General features: G+C 35.2%; 1 protein-coding gene across 8 annotated transcripts in view; it reads left to right on the forward strand.

Annotated features, from left to right (window-relative positions):
- SCAF8 (SR-related CTD associated factor 8) overlaps nucleotides 1–21492 on the forward strand; it is a 198682-nt gene that overhangs the window by 38670 nt on the left and 138520 nt on the right. For all 8 annotated transcript variants that reach the window (XR_003003604.1, XR_003003601.1, XR_003003600.1 and 5 more), the window contains 9 exons: nucleotides 1718–1879; nucleotides 4592–4745; nucleotides 5804–5934; nucleotides 7962–8138; nucleotides 9729–9808; nucleotides 11556–11673; nucleotides 17910–18041; nucleotides 18300–18412; nucleotides 19840–20033. Coding sequence is in view for 3 of the 8 variants with exons in the window: in XM_024747921.1 (XP_024603689.1) it covers nucleotides 1718–1879; nucleotides 4592–4745; nucleotides 5804–5934; nucleotides 7962–8138; nucleotides 9729–9808; nucleotides 11556–11673; nucleotides 17910–18041; nucleotides 18300–18412; nucleotides 19840–20033 (1261 nt within the window). In the remaining 5 variants the exon portion in view is untranslated. The remainder of the gene's footprint in view (nucleotides 1–1717; nucleotides 1880–4591; nucleotides 4746–5803; nucleotides 5935–7961; nucleotides 8139–9728; nucleotides 9809–11555; nucleotides 11674–17909; nucleotides 18042–18299; nucleotides 18413–19839; nucleotides 20034–21492) is intronic.

Below are 21492 nucleotides of genomic sequence, written 5' to 3' on the forward strand. Positions count from 1 at the left end.
GTAAAGTAATAGTTATATGTCAGATTATTTTATCTGTGTTTTTGGCATTGGGAAATAGATGATTTTTAACAGAGTTGTCTTGCTTTTCATTAAATTTTTAAAAATTTCTTTTCATTACTGGATGTATTATTTGCCTGGCTAGGTGAATATTTCTTTGAATGTATGGTAGTCAAAGGAAAATAGCCTTGGCCAGATATATGAACTGAGGGACAGATATGCTAGATTTGGGGGGAACGTGAGGGAAAAAACTATTTCAGACTTTTAAAACAGTAACTTTCAATAGAGCAGACAGGTTTTTTTGTTTTGTTTTGTTTTGTTTTGTGGTACGCGGGCCTCTCACTGTTGTGGCCTCTCCCGTTGCGGAGCATAGGCTCTGGACGCGCAGGCTCAGTGGCCATGGCTCACGGGCCCAGCCGCTCCGCGGCATGTGGGATCCTCCCGGACCAGGGCATTGTGTCCCGTGTCCCCTGCATCGGCAGGCGGACTTTCAACCACTTCGCCACCAGGGAAGCCCGAGCAGACAGTTTTGAAACTTTTTGGTAGGTTAAACCTAAAACTTTAATGTCCAATCACCAGCGTTACTGCCCTTTTATTAAATGTTTCAAGTACTAAACAGCCAGAACCTTGCAGTAGATACTTGTGAATTGGTGCTAAAGGTTTCTTCATTTTCTTAATAATGACCTTAAAGAGAAGGTTCTTAAAAGGGATTTGAAGGAACAAATGAAGAATCATCTAGTCTTTTTGCAGAATGAAATCACTCATTGTCTTGACTGAAAATCCTGTTTAGAAACATGTATGTCTGTGTTGGAGGTAGATTGAGGATCCTTTACCCACTGGTCCTTGGGTTTCCAGGAAGTTTTTCAAGAATGCAATTTTGATTTAGTCCATATATGATTTCTATGAAATTACTTTGGGTGAAATACTAAATTATACCCAGAATTTGAACCTGCTTTTTGCAGCCATAATTTCATTTTAATCAGTATATGTTTGGGAGGCAGGTGTTCTTATGCTTCTGGATATGGAAGAAATCGAAGCAGTGAGCTTGATAGTGAAAGGATTCTTCTTTGTGCTCAGGAAAGTAGGAGACTTTCATATTTTTCAGATTGGGTAATGGATAAGGTTGAGAAACATTGATCAGTGGAGTAGCTAAAAAATGTTTTCATAGGATAGATTCCTAGAATCATAATGGTAGTGTCTTGTCTTTTATATAGGTGTGGTATTTGAGAAAAGTTTTGAAACTTTGGGTTCATTGTGTTTGGAGTGTTACAATTTGTCGTTTGATTTGTTCCTTCATTAGTACAGAAATCCTTTCCCTATGTTTCAGACGAAGTCTAGGCATGTTGGCAATGCTTTTACCAGTGCTTTTCTTTCCTGAATTTGCTGCTTCCTTTTATTTGGCTTTTCAAAATCATTAAACATTTTTTTTAAATTACAACAGTACCTTATCTTTTTTTTTTTATTGTTCAAGCCAGTTACTCAGCGCTATTTCAGAACTTAGGTGATTGGCAGTTGAACTGAATATGTAGAGTAGCCAAAGTAGATTCTTTCAGATACCATTCCAGAGACAGACGGTATGGAATAGTTGTCAACCTCGAATGTTCATCACCTCAGCATGAGCAGTGTTTTTGTGTTTGTACAGGATTTGTGGTGACATTTGTATATCAAGAATTTTAACCTTCTCATTTGCTTCCCTTCCCACTCTTCTTTTTTTCTTCAGTGTAAACCAGAATACAAGGTACCTGGACTTTATGTTATTGACTCTATTGTACGACAATCTCGACATCAGTTTGGTCAAGAAAAGGATGTGTTCGCACCCAGATTTAGTAATAACATCATTAGCACTTTCCAGAATTTATATCGTTGCCCTGGAGACGACAAGGTATACTGCCTTTTTTCTTTTTTTTTAAGTCACTACAGTAATTACCTTTTTTGCCTTAATGAGACTCTTTACATTATCATAATTTTATCATTTTATGTTACTGTTTACTCTTTGTTATTCTGAATTTGAATATTTAGTTATCGCACTCTCCATGTTCCTTTTTGTTATTAGACTTTTCTTAAACAGAGTGGAAAGATATAGTTGATTTTGCTACTTTTTAATTTATTGAAGCAGTTGGTGTTAAAGAAACTAGCTCTAATAAGCATTTGGAATTATCCTAAAATCTTATTTATTTACACGCACAACCAATTCAGAATTTTGATTGACAGGAGCTGATATTTACCTATTTAGTGTCTGTGAAAAATGGATTTACCAAATAATTAATAGAAAATAACTGCATATCAAAATTCCTTTGTCATGGTAGAGTTTTCTTAGTGCTAGAAACCACACTACTGGGTCTGCTGGATCTGAATGAATAAATATTCTATCCCACATTAAACAAAAGCTTTGGGACCTGAGGTAGAATAAAAAGGCGCTGTGTATCCTCATAGGTGCTCAAAGATAGTAGAAGGTTACGTATCTTGGATGCTGATTTGGAAATTTAGTGTCCTTTTTCTGACAGAGTTGATTGCAATATTGATTTTGTAGGAAAAGGAACGAACAGGTGAAGACTAACTGTTACTCTGAGGAAGAGCCACAAAACTTAAAAGCTCACCACAAATCTTTTACCTTCCCTCAAGTACAATATTAGGTAGTCTTTATTTTATTTTATTTTATATTTATTTTTTGCGGTACGTGGGCCTCTCACTGTTGTGGCCTCTCCCGTTGTGGAGCACAGGCTCCGGACCCGCAGGCTCAGCGGCCATGGCTCACGGGCCCAGCTGCTCCGCAGTATGTGGGATCTTCCCGGACCGGGGCACGAACCCGTGTCCCCTGCATCGGCAGGTGGACTCTCAACCACCTAGCCACCAGGGAAGCCCTAGGTAGTTTTTATTTTTAATTGAATTGAATTGAATTGAATTTTAACTATTGTACAGTTTTGAAACAAAAGAAGTCTTGTTAATAATAGATAGATATGGAGATAAATTTATCGTATCATTCTTTGTAAACTGTTCTTGGATATGCTTCTTGAAGCAGATTTTTTTCTTTTAATTAACTTTGGTACGTTGATAATTCTATGCAGGCAGAAAGAATGCTTCTAGTTTTTAAGTAACCCATCACAGTTGAGACTTATCAAAGTAGATGCCTTAGAATCCCACCTAAAATAACTCATTTGAAATTTTATGTAAACATTTTTGAAGTAACTTAAACACTTTGATTTAGGAATTTCACTGGTTTGGACTTGGATTTCTATCAATTACAATGAACAAGTCAGTCTTGAATTCGTAGATTTCATAATAATAATGTTTCTCATTTATAATAAAGTTTAGTATATAGGGATTTTTTTTTTTAATAACCATAGTAGGAAAGATTACATTGCTACTGTAATCTCAGTGCATAAACTCCATAAAGGGTTGTGTGTAGGTAGATACATAGAATGATACTTACCAGACGGGGACTGCTTTTAGTGCTTGATGAGTATCTTGGGAACTGGAAGTTTTTTTTTTTTTTTTTTATGTAAAGCAAAAAAAAGTATAAGACACTTTCTTAGTGCTTACATCTTAGGAAAAATAGTTAAATCAGAAGATATGAAGCATTCTTTGTGTAACTTTTTCTTATGCTTCATTTGAAATACAAAAATTTGCATGTTAATTTAGCTTGGACATAGTTTGAAAATATGTTGATATAATATTATGAGTGATTTAAAGGTGAACCAGATATTCTTAAAAATTCCTGGGGCTTCCCTGGTGGCGCAGTGGTTGAGAGTCTGCCTGCCGATGCAGGGGACACGGGTTCGTGCCCCGATCTGGGAAGATCCCACATGCCGCGGAGCAGATGGGCCCGTGAGCCATGGCCGCTGAGCCTGAGCGTCCAGACCCTGTGCTCCGCAACAGGAGAGGCCACAACAGTGAGAGGCCCGCGTACCGCAAAAAAAAAAAAAAAAAAAAAAAAAATCCTTATTTTACTATTACAAAATAGATTATTTAACAAAAGGCTCTTTTTAGTACTAATTTCAGCCTCTGTCATTTAACTTATTCTACTGGAGTTAAGTAGCCTTACAGTAGTCAGTAACTAATACTTCCTGCTGTTTACAGAACTTTTATATGCTGAACAGTGGTGGCAGAAAGTAAATTTGGTTAAATTCTTATGTGAGGTAATACCCTTTCTTGTTCTTAGATAGTTTTAAAATGAAAAAAATTTTTTAAAGTCACATAAGATAGGGATTTTCTCTTGAAGTTACTTTTTTAAAAGATAAAATTAAAGTCAACAGTAAATATAACTTTAGTGCTAAGCCTCAGAATCCTTAACACGGTTCTCCAGCTAACTGTAACCATCTCATTAGTGTTCATGTAGAAGGTGAAACCTAGTTACCATTCCTTCCTTCTTTCTGCTAAATATTGCTTTCATTAACTTGTATATTCATCAGAATGAATATTTTTGCAAGTGAGTTAATAAATACAAATTTATAGAAACATAATATCAGGGCTGGAAAGTATCAGCAGTATTTTAATCCATCCTTCCTGTCTATTGTCCAAGTAGCCTCTAAGATATGACTGTGCTAAGGTTTTGAAAGCAAAAAAACCAAAATATCATTTTTCTTTTTCCCTGTAGAGTAAAATAGTGAGAGTATTAAACTTGTGGCAGAAGAATAATGTATTTAAAAGTGAGATTATTCAACCTCTTTTGGATATGGCAGCAGGGATTCCTCCTCCAGTTGTCACACCTGTTTTGGCCAGTACTACTGCTGCTATGAGCAATACCCCAGGTATGTTGCTTTGATAGATTTTCTGAGTATTCTATTCATGCTTTTCAGGTGATTATTCATAGATGAAATAATTTGACAGTGCAGGAGAATTTGTCTAGCATTAGGTAAATGAAAGGAAATGCAGTTTAAGTGAAAAATAAAATCAGAAGTTATATTTGTGTGTAATTCTTCTCTAAAAATTAAAAAGCTTAGTTTTTAAAATCCCTAGAAACATAATCAGCTTTGGAAATTGGTGTGTCAGTTAAGTTTTTCCTGATTTAGACTGTAATCTTTTAAACTTGCATATATATCATCTTGATATTCACAGTGAACTAAGACTACTAATATAAAGAGAACCCTGAAAAATTTATTTAATGGAGAGAAGAATGTTTAGTAATAATCTCAAAATCATGTTTTGGTTTTTTTTTAAGGTATTTAAATGACATTTGAAATTTTTTATCATAGTCCAAGAATTACATTTGTTAGCATTTTGGTATATATTTCGTTTTTGATGTGTGTGTGTATACGTACACACACACACACATATTTTGGAACAAAAATAGTTTTATGTTATGCACACTATTTTATAATAATTTTTTTCATGAAAGATTGCATTTTGAATATTTCCTTATGTCATTGAATTTTCTTCTTTAATAAGATTTTTAATGACTTGCAAGTATTAAAGGCTCCTTTATTTTGTTTATTTTTTATTTTTGGCCATGCCATGGGGCATGTGGGATCTTAGTTCCCTGACCAGGGGTTGAACCTGTGCCCCCTGCATTAGGAGCGTGGAGTCTTAACCACTGCACCACCAGGGAAATCCCTGTAGGTTCCTTTAAAGTAGTAACTTAGTTAATTGAGAACAAATATGGATAGCTCTTTTAGGTCTTTTTTTTTTAATTGTTGTTGTTTTAACATACCTGATTCTGTAATGGTTTTTCAAAATGGAGACAGTAAAATTACATTTATATAAATCTGTACATATTTTATAAAAGTGACAACAAATCTCTCTACTTTTCCAAGTCTTATTTATGTTCCTACATATTTATTGGGGTTGGGTTTGATGTCTTTTCTAAAAGGAACTCCTGTGACACCTGTTACTCCAGCCAATGTGGTCCAAGGTTTACCTGATCCGTGGGTGTCTCAGATAACAAATACAGATACACTTGCAGCTGTAGCTCAGATCTTACAAAGTCCTCAAGGCCAACAGGTGAGCAGCTTTTTTATTATGTCAATGATTTAGGACTCATTATTTTCCTAACACATTGTTTCATTATGTACCACCTAAGGAGTATGTGTTTTATTTTTTAAAAATGACCACACTACATATAGTACTGTGTAACTTGGTTTTTTTTTCATTTAGTAATGCATCATGCACACTTTTATGTCATTAAAGATTATTTTACAAATAATTCGTTCCACACCAAAATAATTAAGTGCACAGTTTGTGCCAGACGTTATTAGGTGCTATTGTTATTCCAGTAACAAGGCAGGGAAGTCTTCTACCTTGAAGAGATACCTATCTATCTTAGGGGAGACAGACAATAAAGAAGTATAAAACATTATTTAGATAGTGATATATGACTTAAAACAAGGTAAGTCTTTACAGTGACTAAGTTTGGGGGAAGGGGTCAGAATTAGGGTAGCCAGGAGAAGGCATCTTTGACAAAGTGACATTTGAATTGAGACTTTAAATGGAGCTAGTCGTGGAAAGATATGAGGATAGTCTAGCATCTGTTTGGTTTTTTTTTTTAACTTATCCTCTAAAAACCAGATTAATTGTGATATGAATAAGTAAAAAACGGTGCAGTTGTGGACTCTTTAAAAAGACAATCTCAAAAAAAAAAATGGAACCATTTTAGTGATTTACAAATGTAAAAAAAACCGTTCAATTATCGTCTTAAGATTGGATCCAGTTTCTACATTTTTGGGACAGTTGGGAAACTGAATTGGATATTAGATTAAATTATAGAATTACTAACTTTTTGTGATGATGATATTTTGAAAGTAATTCGTAAAGCAAATGTCATTTTAAAAGACATCTATTAAAAAAATACTTTTGGCCAGAGTGTGGATTTTCTGGAAGAATAGAACAAGGAGTCAGGAAGACACAGTGATCTATAAGATATGAAGTCAGAGCAGAGGAAAGAAAGTAGGGTGCTGCAGTGTTTGAGCCTGGGTGCCTGAAAGACTAACAGTGCTGTGGGGGGAAATGGAGATGTCAAAAGGAGCATTTAAAATGTGTAAAGGAGAAATGTGATAATTGCCTTACTTTCTTCTTTCCTCCCTCTCTCCCTGCCTCTTATTCATCCATCCTGTTTTGGAGCTTCCTCAGTGCAGTAGCTCAACTAGCATATGTTTTTGTAGTTTCTTTCCTATCACATTAGTAGTTTGTAGTAAATGTTGGTATGATAGGTAAAGACACTAGTTTGTTTCTTAATGTTGCTATTTCAGATGAAATTATTTTACTTACTGTCATCATGCATGTTTTTACCTTCTCCCACTGTAAACTGAACTTAAAGAGTGCGAATGTCTTATTTAGCAATAGCTTTTCTATTTTTCTTTTTCTATTCTAAACTGATCATTTTCAGATTTAACTTGGGTTTACATCTTGAGTAGGAAAGTATTAATTACTACTAGGTTATATATAGGGTTTACTGAACTGAACTATCTTCAGCATCTTACTACTGTTTCTGTTTTTTAAGAGGGAGGGTAAATGGGGGGACAGGGGTTGCTTTCAACTCTTGTTGACACTATTCACCTTTAATTTCCTTAGTTTCAGACTGCTCCAAGGGACAGATTTCTTATTTTCTTAGCTGCTTTCAGGAATGTGTTATCAGATGGTAAATCTGAATGATAGTAAAAGCAGTTGTAAGTGCTTGTCCTTTTACAGAGATTGAGTTAATTGAAGAAGGGATGAAAAAGCTTAGTGAAAAAAAGTCTGCTTGTGATGAGTTTTTTTATCCGTTGGTCATGGTGTGATCATTTTATTTTGTTTAAACTTCCCTGACTTTCCAGAAGCAAGACAAACTTATTAAGGACTGTGTTATATATGGCACACACAAAAAGTCTTATTTTTTTTTAAAAATTGTTTTAAGTTAGTATATATTTTTTCTTGGTCTCTAGACTGTAGAATGGTAAATTTTATTGACCAAAAGTTTTAGATGAGTATTCTTATTACAAACCCAACACCTGTTTGTAGTAATTTTCTTTTTTTTTTTTTTCCCCACCCTTTAGCTTCAGCAGTTAATACAGACTTTACAGATACAGCAGCAGAAGCCTCAGCCTTCCATCTTGCAAGCCCTGGATGCCGGCCTTGTGGTCCAGCTGCAGGCTCTTACAGCACAGCTCACAGCAGCGGCTGCAGCAGCCAGCACCCTTAATCCCCTAGAACAGGGAGTGTCTTTTAACAAGGTAAAAACTAAGATAAGAGATCTGTTCTGTATGAAGAACTGAATTTTCTATACTATCATGTATATTCCAATTCTGTAAATTACATTTTACCGTAGCACTATTTTATATTTTAACATCCATCATACTCTGTAAGATACAAATTTTAGAAAAAGTTCAAATTTCTGAAAGAAATTAAGTAATTTTATAATTCCACTGGCAACATTTAGAATATTTTCTTTTGACTAATAATAACTGGTCAGTAAAATTGTGTATTCACTTTTTTTTAAAATATATTTTATTTTTGGATGCATTGGGTCTTCGTTGCTGCGTGTGGGCTTTCTCTAGTTGCGGTGCATGGGCTTCTCACTGCGGTGGCTTCTCTTGTTGTGGAGCACAGGCTCTAGGCCCACGGGCTTCAGTAGTTGTGGTTCGCAGGCTCTAGAGCGGCAGGCTCAGTAGTTGTGGCGCACAGGCTTAGTTGCTCCGTGGCATGTGGGATCTTCCTGGACCAGGGCTCGAACCCGTGTCCCCTGCATTGGCAGGTGGAATCTCAACCACTGCGCCACCAGGGAAGCCCCCTGTATTCACTGTTGAGGCAGATAATTATTTTTTATACTTCCTAATTTATTTTATGGATGTTACAAATATATTAATTATGGTGTCCGTCCTATAATTTTAATCTGCTAGAATTAAAATTGTAAAGTATGTGAAAATTCAAAGGAAAGCTTCTTTACAAGTTGTTACTATGCTGTGATAAATCGAGGTCTAACTAAAGAATAGTGTTTTTTTGTTTTTTGTTTTTGCTGTACGCGGGCTTCTCACTGTTGTGGCCTCTCCCGTTCTGGAGCGCAGGCTCAGCGGCCATGGCTCACGGGCCCAGCCGCTCCGCGGCATGTGGGATCTTCCCAGACGGGGGCACAAACCTGTGTCCCCTGCATTGGCAGGCGGACTCTCAACTACTGCGCTACCAGGGAAGCCCCAAGAATAGTGTTTTTAAAGTTGAAAATCTTTTATGTTTAACTTGTGTGATATGCTTAATATTCTTGCTATTTATGGGAATATTATACTACTTTGGAAGTGTTATCTGTATTATTTTTATTTCTGCTACTGTTATTTTCATAGAAGTATAAATGTTGATTTATTAGATTATTACTTAGACTCTTTTAGCCTGCAGCTTCCAAAAAGTCTTTAAATTGACCGTTTGGAAGACAGTGGAGCGTTCTGAGAGAACTGCGCTAGTAACAGATCTGTTGATTATAGTTCTAGATTTTTTTTTAATCAAGCTCTGTTACTATTGACAAGCCACTTAATTATTTTAATCCTAATCCTCTCTTTTATAAAGTTAAGAGTATTGGTATTTATCCTGCGTGTCATGATTGTTTTGCTTCATAAGGCAATGTCTGTCAAAACTGCCCTGAAGAAAAGTAAAGATCCACTCAAATAAAATGTTTTATTGGAGTATAACAATAAAATGATATGAAACATTTACATTTTAAATGATAGAGATAAATTAATGGGATGTCAGTGATCTTCAGAATAGCATTTGCAACTTTTATTAGTGCAAAGCACTTTTAAATTTGTCTCTTTCTCTTTTTTTTTTTCCCCACTTAGAAGTTGATGGATAGGTTTGATTTTGGGGAAGATTCTGAGCATAGTGAAGAACCCAAAAAGGAAATTCCAGCTTCTCAACTGTAAGTCATTATGTTTTTCTTTATAAACCATAAATTTTTTCTGTTATCTTTATAAACATTGTATGGGACGTTGCCATTGAGCTACTAAGTGTACTTTGAGTGAGTTGAGTTATTATTGCAGGCTCTTGAGCTCTCACATTACAGAAAGATGGTAGAATTGCTGCTTGTTGCTTCCCTGTGTTATTTTGACTCTTCCTAAGAACTTTGTAAATAATTGGGATATATCAAGATTCTTTACTGGAAAATTGATGTGTTGATAAATCTAGTTGTGTTATTTTCTGTTGTCTATATTAGGCTTTAAGTTATTTAACTCCGTTGTAAGAATATTTATAGGAAAGACGTTTGCTTCTAGTGCCAGTGGGCACTACTAGGAAGTACACTAAATTCTGGGAGTAGATCAGACTAATCAGAAGTAAGGAATAGGGTTGTAGGGATTTTGTTTGTTAAAGAAATGGATTGTATGTTTTTCTTTAAATCAGTGATACAGTTCTGCAGAGCCTTAGGTTCGGTGAGGGTTCACGAGAGGACCAGAGGGAAGGAGGATGTTGGAGAGCAGGGGTGGAAGGTGGGAGGATTAGAAAGGGATGATGAGTGGGGAAAGCCTCTAGAAATCTTATTTCAGTGGTTATTTAGTTTTCTATATCGTGATAATATATTAAAAATATACTTATATGTAAAATTGCAATTATATGCTTATGACAGAGATTCTACTTGAAAAAATTAAAAACTAATGTTTTAGATTATGAATTCTAAAGTTGTAAGAAGCATTTGAGATCATGTAGGTTAGTGTCCTGAGCAATGTAGTAATCTCCTTTAACCATCTGTACGGGTTATTTATCCATTGTTTTAATGCCTTCTATGACAAGAAGGTAATTTTTAATACTGTATGATCTTTTGTTACTGAATCTTATTTGATTTGCTTTCTATACACTGATCCATTTTGCTTTCTGAAGCAAGGAAACAAATTTGCTCCATTTTCTTTTGAGACATAGCCATTCCAGTATTTGAAGATAGGTATCATTCTTCCCCTTAGGTTTATTTGCTCCAGATGAAGTACACTTTTTTCCAACTGTTTCAAGACTTCTCACCATCCTGATTGCCCCTTTTGGGATGCCCTCTTTTTTGTTCATGTCTTGCCTTGTGGCACCCAGAATTCCAGGTGTATTCCAGGTGTGAATTTCCCAGAGTATAGTTAAATTATTAATTCCTCTTATCTAAACACTGTTTCTGTTAACATACCTAATAATGTGAATGCTTTTCTAAAGAAAGCAGATTAGTTTTATGAAGTGTGTAATCAGTTATGATGGTAGATTTCACATATAGTGATTGATGGAACATTTTTCCCACTGTCTCATAGTTTAGAAGGAGTTAGAGTGACAATGCTTAAGTACTTTTAACTCTTTTTATAAGTGTTTTATTGAGATTTTCTTAAAATACTGTAATGTAAAAAGTACTAATTTATATGTATTTTAATACTGTGAGGCAGTAATATCAGATCTTCATCAGAGTATCTCTAACATGTGATCCATCTATCGAAACACTATTGAAGAGTATATTTCTATTTTAATGTATTAATGTTCTGAGGTATTCTATTTTCTGTGTTAATATTTCAAAAGTAAACATAGAGTATAATAGTAGAGTATGTTCCATTTAATTGCATTTTGGGGTGTTCTTTTCGAATATTCGTTTATTATCATATTATCTTTATTGGATTTTAATATACATTTCCACTTGTTTTTCCTTTTAGTTCTCATGTTTCAGAATCTGTGAACAATTCCATCTTTCATCAGATAGCAGAACAGCTACAGCAGCAAAATCTTGAACATCTCAGACAGCAACTCCTGGAACAGCAACAGCCTCAAAAGGTTTATATCCCCATCTTGTGGTCTTTAGAGTTACTGCTTTGTACAGTCTCATTTGGTGATTTTTTTTTCTTCAGCTGTTTATTACTAGGGAGATCAGTCTTTTCAGGACCTTTACAGTTTTTGTTTGTTTTTTTGTTTCATTTTGTTTTTCGGTAATCAAAATGTTTACTGGCAACTTATGTATCCATTGAGAACATTAATTTCAGTATACTGGAATTAGAGAACAGAAGACAGAGATGGTGTTTCAGTATTACAGCTGAAAACTTTCCTTTCCTCTCAATTCCCTGTCAAGCCAAGATAGTGATGATTTTGCTGTTGTTGGTGGTGATGATGACAAAATAGATTGCTGTCTTTAATTAGACTGTTATTAGTATGTGGCAAGAGCTTTATTAGTCATGATTACAGTTAATGCTTATGCGATAGGTATTTTGAATCTCATTTACATTGTAGGAAATTGAAGCTTAGTGAAATCGAAACATCTACTGTTAAAGTACACAGTATCATATATCATCAGTCTTAAGACCCACCATTATTTTACGTATAGCTAAGAATTTTTAGATACTTGTATATATAACATCCCTTGGAGTTTTAAGAATCTTCTAAATTTCAGGGTGATAAAATGTAAAGAAAAATCATACCTTAGAATTGATAAAATATGTCAAATTGTTGTGAAGCTAGGGTTAAATCCATTACAAAGCCTCTTTTTGCTCCACATGAGAAATACTTATGGATGTTAAACTGTTTGGATATGAGTTTCTGGGAATTACCCCCACTCACACTTGTTCCTAATCAAACCTTTTTGACCCTGATGAATTTAATACAATACCACAAATGTTTTTAAAGTATGAGCATTGTTAGGTAATACATACAGAGATGAACAGAGAAGTGTCTGGCCTCAAGTAAGCTCTTCTCCAATGGAGTGCATATATCTATATGAACACAAGGCAGAATCCTGGTTTCTGAAATAGAGATATATATGAAGGACTATGGAAATATGGAAGAGGGAGGATTACTTTAGAAGGCATAGTCCCCGAACTTGTCCTTTTAATGCAAAGAGTAAATGTAAAATGGATTTTTTAAAAAAATAATAAATTTATTTATTTTTGGCGGTGTTGGGTCTTCGCCGCTGCACGTGGGCTCCCTCTAGCTGCAGTGAGCAGGAGCCACTCTTGTTGCGGAGCCTGGGCTCCAGGGGTGCGGGCCTCAACAGTTGTGACACGCGGGCCTAGCGGCTCCGCAGCATGTGGGATCCTCCGGGACCGGGGATCGAAACCGTGTTCAATCTCTGCCGTGGCAGGCGGACTCTCAACCACTGCGCCACCAGGGAAGTCCTTGTAAAATGGATTTTGATGATATTTGTATGTTGGAACTTGTACCTGGAATTATGAGAATGGAATTCCATACCTTGTTTTGTAGAAATAATTCTGATAGAAGTAGTTGGGTAGGTGCATTATTTTATGTCAAGAAAATAAAATATATCTGCCTAAGAATTCAGAAACTTGAAGACAAAGAACAATAAAGAACATTTGGGGACTCCCCTGGCAGTCCAGTGGTTAAGTCTCCACACTCCCAATGCAGGGGACCGGGTTCGATCCCTGGTCAGGGAACTAAGATCCCACATGCCACACAGTGTGGCCAAAACAACAACAACAACAAAAAAAACCAACCTGGATGTTATTTAAAGAAGAACATAAGTAGTGACTCAAGGAAGAGAAACAGGTTGTCAGAGCTTTTACAGAGGCAAGGGGTAGTAGTAATGGAAGAGTTTATCTAAACAGATTTGTTCAGCTATAGATGTGACACTTTTGAATCGCCTTAGTTCCAATTTCATTTCAGAAGTTTTAGCAGAAGCAGTAAAATGAAGGTTTAGCAGAGACAGTAAAGGTGTAGTACTCTTGACCTGGATCTTGAGCTTGAGCTTGTAATTAACACCAAGTTACTGAAGTGAAAGTTACTAAAAACTTGAGAGTGATTTTGTTTTAAGAATCTCACCAACTAAAAACAGAAAAAAGAACTCTGGTCTTAGTTGATTACTCTATACCATCTCCAAAATTTTAGAAGATACAGTAATAAGATCTCTTTGAAAGGAGTAGATGTTCTTAAAAGCTTCCTTATTCAAAAATAAGCAGTGAAGAAAAGGGAGTAGTGAAGAAAAAAAAGCAACTTTTCTAATGCATAAGGTGAATAGTGTTTAAAGCCTATCACAAATTTAAAATTGAAAAGTAAATATCAACAGAGTAACAAATTTAATAAGTTGTGTAATTGGCTCTATCAAACCAGTTGCCTTTAGTGTATTTAAGATGGGGTGAAACATGCAGAAAAATTAAGCATTTTTGTTTACCAGTAAGCTCCCTGTGGCTGCCTAAAATTTATTAGAGCGCCTCAGAGAAAAGAATAGGTTTGCTAGTGCCACTCTGTTCCTTGCAGCCTTGACCACACTTGGGTGTGGGTTGAGGTCTTTTATCTAATGATGGAAAACCAGTGGAAAATGGGAGCACTTTCTGAGAATGGTTGAATTGTGAAGGGACTAACAATCATGTCATAAGAGGAATGATTTCTATGGTCTTGAGTAAGTTGGAGTTATGATTTTGATAATTGTTTTATCAGGATATCCAAAAGATGTCAGAGTCATAGAATGAAATGCTGATGATGAAAATGATAAGGCTAATAAAAGGGCTTTAAAAAGAATGTTAGGAATAAAAAGATTATAGAAGATTCAGCTACTTAATAAAGAGCTGTCAGTGGGATATCAGAAATATGTAACTTACTTTGCTTCAGTAGTTTTTTATAGAGGAGAATATAATGGAAAGAGGAGAATTGAACATGATAACTAAGATGGGTGATACATTAAGAGACTTGAGTTGCATTTCAGGGTACTGAGGTTGATGTTGTAAGGTTATTAGACTCATAAATTAGGAAAATACTGTAGGTGTAGCATAGCATGTGTGGATTTCAGTAAGGTTTTTGACAAAGTCTTTCCTGCCACTTATACAGAAAAAAATAGAGGAAAGTAGATTTATAAGGGATCAAAATGTGATACTTAGTGAATGTTAATCCAACTTTGAAAAAAGTCTCTGCTAACTGCTGTTATCCTTGTCTTCTACTTTTTTCGATATTATCTTTATTTATTTATTTGGCTGCGTCGGGTCTCAGTTGTGGCACGTGGGATCTTCGTTGCGACATGCAGGATCTTTCGTTGTGGCACATGGGCTCAGTAGTTGCGGTGTGGGCTTAGTTGCCCCGCAGCATGTGGGATCTTAGTTCCCTGACCAGGGATTGAACCCGGGCCCCCTGCATTGGAAGGCGGATTCTTAACCACTGGACCCCCAGGGAAGTCCCTCAGTATTATCACTGATGCTTTGCCTGAAGACATTGCTGAAGAAACTAAAGATGAATATACCAGGATGTGTTCTAAGGACGTATATCAGTATATCAGGGTAAAAAGTCATTTGCCACCTGGGTCCTATGGAGTCTTTTTGGTTTTTTAAAAATATTTTTTAGTCATCTTACAAATAATTTAAAAGCGAAGCTAAAGGGATAGGGGAAAATAAACATAATTAGGAATTTTAATATAGTTGAAATATAGCAAACCTTTTTATGTCAACTAAGTTCAAATGTCACATGTTCTTTTAACAAAACAGACAGTCCAGCTTCTTGTTCCAAAATACTATAAGATGAACTCCTTCCTGTTGAATGACTAATTGAATGAAAATACCCTTAGAGATTTTTGTCCTTAGAGATACGTTTTTCGCTCATCAGTTCTTGAGTTTGAGAAATACGTTTGGGATGCAGTCATTTGAAAACTCACCATCTGATATTTCACTTAAACATTAAGTTTCACCGTTACCATTAGAGTCTAGAATGCTGCTGTCTTATTTTTGCATTCATCATCTGCTTTGTCTAAGTGTTGTGAAATATTGGGAATTCCTGGTGGTCCAGTGGTTTGGACTCTGCGCTTACACTGGCAAGGGCGCGGGTTCAATCCCTGGTCAGGGAGCTAAGATCCTGCAGGCTTTGTGCCCAAAAAAAAAAAAAAAAAATTTTGTGAAATACATTTCTTTGTCAGTTTTCTTCTCTTTGCCATTATGGACAGAAAATGAAACCTCTAAATATCCATTGTCCAAGGAAAGCTAAAAGCAGACTACAGATATGTCTCCAGTCTTATTTATACCTTCTTGAAATATAATGCAGTGGTTTTGGTGATGCAGTAAAACTGAATGATGATGGTTTCACTGTTGAATCACCCTTCTCAACAATCCCATTTTTTTTTTTGTTATTATTTTAGTCTTTTTGGCTACAGTTGGGAGTAATTGATGAGTAATAATGGAATAATTCTTAGGATGATGAAATGGCAAAATGTTTCAGTATATAGGAAAATAAGACCTCTAAGATCCAGTAACATATCTTAGATATAGGTAAGGGTCCAGTGGACCTAATTAATGCTAACTGCAAGATCATAAGATAAAATTTGGTAGAATATTAAAAGTAGATTTTCTCTTTGTTCTTCATAAGATTGTTAAGAAAGAATAAAAGTCATGAATCACAACCTTTTCAAATAGGTAAAACTGCTCAAAAAAGAACCTCAAGAACTAGCATTGGTTGCAGTGGATTCTGCTGGTTATACCAAGGGTTGACCATTAATAGAAAATCAAAGATGAAAAACAAGTGGGTGGATGGTAGGTAGGATGCTCAAGGTGAATGGTGAGGTAAGAAGTAAATAATGTGAAGGATGTATGAGTACTGAATTAGGAGCAAACAATACAGCTCAGGATAAAGTTGAAAATTATCTTGCTGTGTTGTTAAGAATTTTAGTTTTATTGTACCATTTTAAAGGCATAAGCCAGGACTGTGCTTTAAAAACATTTTGATCTGTTCTCAAACATACACTTATTTACCAACTCTTTGGTCAATTTTGTGGAATAAAGACTAATAGAACTTTAATTCTGATTTTAGCTTTAATTTATTTCTAAACCTTGAAAATGTTACTTGTCTTTGGGGAGCCTGTTCCTTCATAAATTAAGACACTTGGAACAGTTCTTTAATGCTCTTTTTGGCTCTTAATTTTTATGCTGCTTTCTTTTCTTTCAGTTTAAATGTCATTAGAGTAAGAGTAAGTTGTAAAAATAATTTTATTGAGATATAATTGACATATAGCATTGTGTAAGTTTAAGGTGTACAACATATTGATTGGATATGATTATATATTGGGATATGATTACCTCTGTAGTGTTAGCTAACACCTCTATCATGTCAAATAATTATCATTTCTTTTTTGTGGTGGGAACAATTAAGATTTAGTTTCTTAGCAACTTTGAAATTTATAATACAATATTGTTTTTTATAATCACTGTGGTTGTATTCCTTTTACACGTAGGGAGACAAATTCAGAGTTGGAGTAACTTGGTTCACAATCACAGAGTTTGTAGCAAGGGAACAGTAGTTTTGAGTTGCTCTTTTCTGTTAATTATTATAATAGTTCCCAACTTGTGTACCAACTCTTCTTACTAATCCTCAACACCTGTGAGATCATGTTTTAGGAATGCTTAACTAGGGAGTCATTTCTTCATAATAATCAGTTTCTCAATTTTAGTTAACACCATAGTGTATGTAATTGCTAGTCAAGTTCATACTGATTAGTACCATGTAAGCAGTATCCCTATAGCAAGTTGCTGTAATTCTAGTCCTAGGGGGGCAAAAAGGTTTAAATTTTAGTTTTTCCTATAATTAGGCTGCATTGCCTAACTTTTATTAGTCTTTCTGAAATATTTTACATATTTGAGTACTTCCTAATACTCTTTTGTCAATTCCTAGAGGTGGAGGTTGAAAAAGACCCAAGTTGAGAACTGATTTTGCAAGATCAGTGATTTTGATATTGGGGTTTGAGCTTTGTTTTGCTTCTACACGTGCAGTTGGGTGACATAGTTCTTTATATATCATTCATGATATAGTCCCTTTATTCTTGGTAGTTTATATTTTCCACAATATAAAATTTGTTTGGAGACCTACTTTATCTTACCATTCTTTCTAGTGTTATAATATCTCCCTTTTATGGAGGTATTCTGTGCTTTTAAGTAAACTTGGATTTATACAAAAGTGCCATTTTAGATTGATCATAAAAGATGTAATGGGATTTCTTTAGGCATTGGGCTCCTTTTTAAAATTGTAATTGTGATATTTCATTTGTAACAATATTCATTATTTCCCAATGTTTGTGTGTTTATGTACATTCTCAATAGGCAACTCCTCAGGATAGTCAAGAAGGAACATTTGGGTCAGAGCATTCCGTGTCACCATCACAAGGGAGCAGTCAACAGCATTTCCTTGAACCTGAAGCAAATTTGGATGATTCCATAGATATTCAGCAGCAGGTAAAAAAGTAAATGTTTTTCTGGGGCATAAATTTATAAAATTAATTACAGAAAAAAATCTTAAAATATAGTAATAATTTTTATTGTATGTAAATAATGTAAACCTGAATGGTTTTTTCCTACTCATGAAGCTCCACATTCTTACCATTTTACTCTTAGTCATTAATGCTCCTATGGTGAATATTTTGTAAGGCAGAATTACCAATACACACTGAATCTCAACCAGGCATTTTGTCTGCTGTTCTTTTGACTTTCAAGGATATGGATATAGATGAAGGGCAAGATGGAGTAGAAGAGGAGATCTTTGAACAGGAAGCAAAGAAAGTGGCTGTTCGCTCAAGATCAAGAACGCATTCACGATCTCGTTCAAGGTTCTACAATACTATTTAAGAATAGCTGTGTGCGAACATTTAAATTGTTGGCTTTACTTTTTTGCATCCTTTATTTCTTTGCATCAAAATTAAAGAAAATGTTTTCTGAGAGTGACATTCTGTCAGGAAGAAGTAATTCAGAACTTCAAAAAACAGAAAATATGTGTTCTGCTTTTAATTGGGTGTGGCTGTGGCCATTTATTTGAATAACTTGCATGAGTCACGGCAGTATCATGAGACTTGGATTTGGGGTTATATCTGGTTTTAGTTAATGACATCATGATAGTCAGCTTAGGGTATTATTGCCTCTAAACAACACTTAAATCAAGCTGTAGAGGAACAGTATTAGAAACTCCATTGTATTTCTCACATTCCATTTCATCTCATAATGCCAAAGATGATTATAAAAATAAAACTACAAAAATTATTTTTATAAACATTAAGCATATCAGACTGTTACAAAACATATCCTAGAAGTGGTTTTCTTTGTGGGCTGTTCAGCATGGCTGAGGCTCATTGATGTGCATGCTTATTCAGAGTTGAGTTGGAGGTGCCTTATTCTTAACCTGGTAAATTTTCTTGTCGCATGTATATATTGTTTTTGCTATAAACTGTCTTAAAACTTAAAGTCATTCATCTTTAACATTTTAATGCCCTATTTTCTACACACAAATACCCAGAAAATCTGAACAGCGAATGCTGGAAGAGAGGCAGTATCCTTGATGACTTTTTCAGTCATTTCTTACGTGTTTCAAGAACTTACTTGTATTTGCCTCTTGCAGATGAGAGCCTGTCAGTTCATCTTTCTCTAAGCTGACCTCTCTACAGTGAATTACAGTGTTAGTGCTGAAACTTCTTTGTCTTAGCAACACCTCCCTACTAAGTATTTTGAAGAGAGTTCAATGGCATATGACTGACAGGAAAAAAGAAACAGTATTTCAGTATCACATTATATTGTAAAGTCAAGCACAGGAGATTTTAGAAATTGAAAACTTGTAAACAGAATTGTATAGTGGCCTAATGTTCTGTTGAAAACATTCTTTGTTTCTTAATTTTAAGAATGTAACATCTTTGTCACCTAAAGAATCTTTTTGTTTTCTTCCATCTTTCATCCCTGTTCTTGACTCTTGTTTGAAAAAAAGAGTTGGAAGACCCTAAGAGAGAGTGAGGCCTTGCTAGAATCTCTTTCTCTTACTCTTCCTTGTGGTTGTGATTCAGTAAGAATCATTGCAAACAAACATCTGTGACTAGTGTGGACCTAAGCAGTACAGAGATTTGAGAAAATACATGTTTGATACTTGATTATGCTTGAATGTTTTTTAAAAGGTAGCTAAATACCAGACAGTCTCACCCCCGCCCCACCTACAAGTGAGAAATTCGATAGAAGAATAACTGTCATTAGAAGTAAAATAAGATTTTTTTTGTAGATCACCAAGAAAACGAAGATCTAGGTCACGATCTGGTTCTCGAAAGCGTAAACACAGAAAGCGATCACGCTCTCGCTCTAGAGAAAGAAAAAGGAAATCATCACGTTCATACTCAAGTGAAAGAAGAGCTAGAGAAAGGGAGAAAGAACGACAGAAGAAGGGATTGCCTCCAATTAGATCTAAAACATTAAGTGGTAAGTGACATACAAGCTTTGGTTTCAATAACATTGAGAAAATAGTATCTGTTACAACGTCTCCCAACCTTATTTTCAGACTAAGAGGTTAAATAACTGGTTTGGTATATGAGTAATTATATTTTTGGGTTTTGTAATGTGATAGAGGAGAAAAGGAAAAGGAATAGCAGTTTCTACTCAAGTACTAAAGTCATTGAGAGGTTTTTTTTTAATGCTAGTTAGAAAATATGACTTGATTAATGATTTATAAAGTGTCCTAGGCCTCGTGTCTGTTTCATGGACACCGTGACTTCTATGCACAGTGTCCTAACCAATTATGAACACTGGGTCTGTAGGAGTAATTATTATAGGAAGCATGCAAATTTTAAAGCTAATTATAAACTTACTGGATCAGTACTGAAGGAGAGATTTCTCTCGTAAAAACTTTCCCTCCTTTATACGTTAATCTATAATGTATGATAAGAACACATTTGGTAGTAGTGGGAGTTTGTTTCGGGAGAGTGCTGCAGGAGAGTTGACTTGGTAGGCATGTGAGGTCTAGGAAAATAAGTTGTAATTAGTGCCAAATTCTGCCTGAACGATTCTTAGCGGGTTATGACTTTTAAGGTGAATCAACAGACTGCAGATGGATAAAGTACATAAAACGAAGTAAGTTGTCATTCTTTGCCAAGAGCGAAACACTGATCAGGTTATCTAATTTCTGAATGTATCCAAATAAACTCCTTCTGCCATGGAGATAGATGAATAACTGGTATAATTTATAATGCTGAAGCATCCTAGAAATCGAGGCTTAGGATTAAAGGCAACAGCCATCTTACTAAATTCTAGCCATTTGAACAAGCCTTGGCTATCTTTCCAGAATCTTACCTGATTATGAGAGCCATTGTTAATTTAGTAATGTTGACATTCCTAACTCTTGAAAGTTTCTATTTATCCCTTAGGGTGAGGGACAACATTCAAACATTTTCGTGCTGTCTGATAAATAATGTCAAAAGTCTGATCATAAAATCTCAACTATGCCTCCTCCCATGATTACTGTTAGGACATTTAGAATAATGATTTTTATGATGGGCTTTTACGTGGAGTCTCTCGTTTAGTTCCTTACCCTAACTTGTCATGTTTCGTTGCCACCGTTTACATAGTTATTGACCGTGGAATTTATTTTCTGTTGCTGTTTTATTTTCATGGGTAAAACACACAATTAAAAATTTTAGAAAGGACATAAGAAAATACAGTGAGAAGTATATCTTGTCTTTTACCTCAGAACTGTACTGAGAAGCAATAACAATTTGATGTGGTCCCAACACCTTTTAAACACATGTGGTAGTGTTTCTCTGCCCATTGGTTCTTAGAACATGAGTTTTCATGAATAGTCCGGGGCTGTGAAACATCAACAAACAGTAACATTCTAAGAATCAAGTGTCCCCTTCTCATGGGATGGAGGAGACTCATTACTTTC

This window comes from Neophocaena asiaeorientalis, unplaced genomic scaffold (assembly GCF_003031525.2).
Source record: "Neophocaena asiaeorientalis asiaeorientalis breed wild unplaced genomic scaffold, Neophocaena_asiaeorientalis_V1.1 scaffold123, whole genome shotgun sequence".
Classification (NCBI taxonomy): domain Eukaryota; kingdom Metazoa; phylum Chordata; class Mammalia; order Artiodactyla; family Phocoenidae; genus Neophocaena; species Neophocaena asiaeorientalis.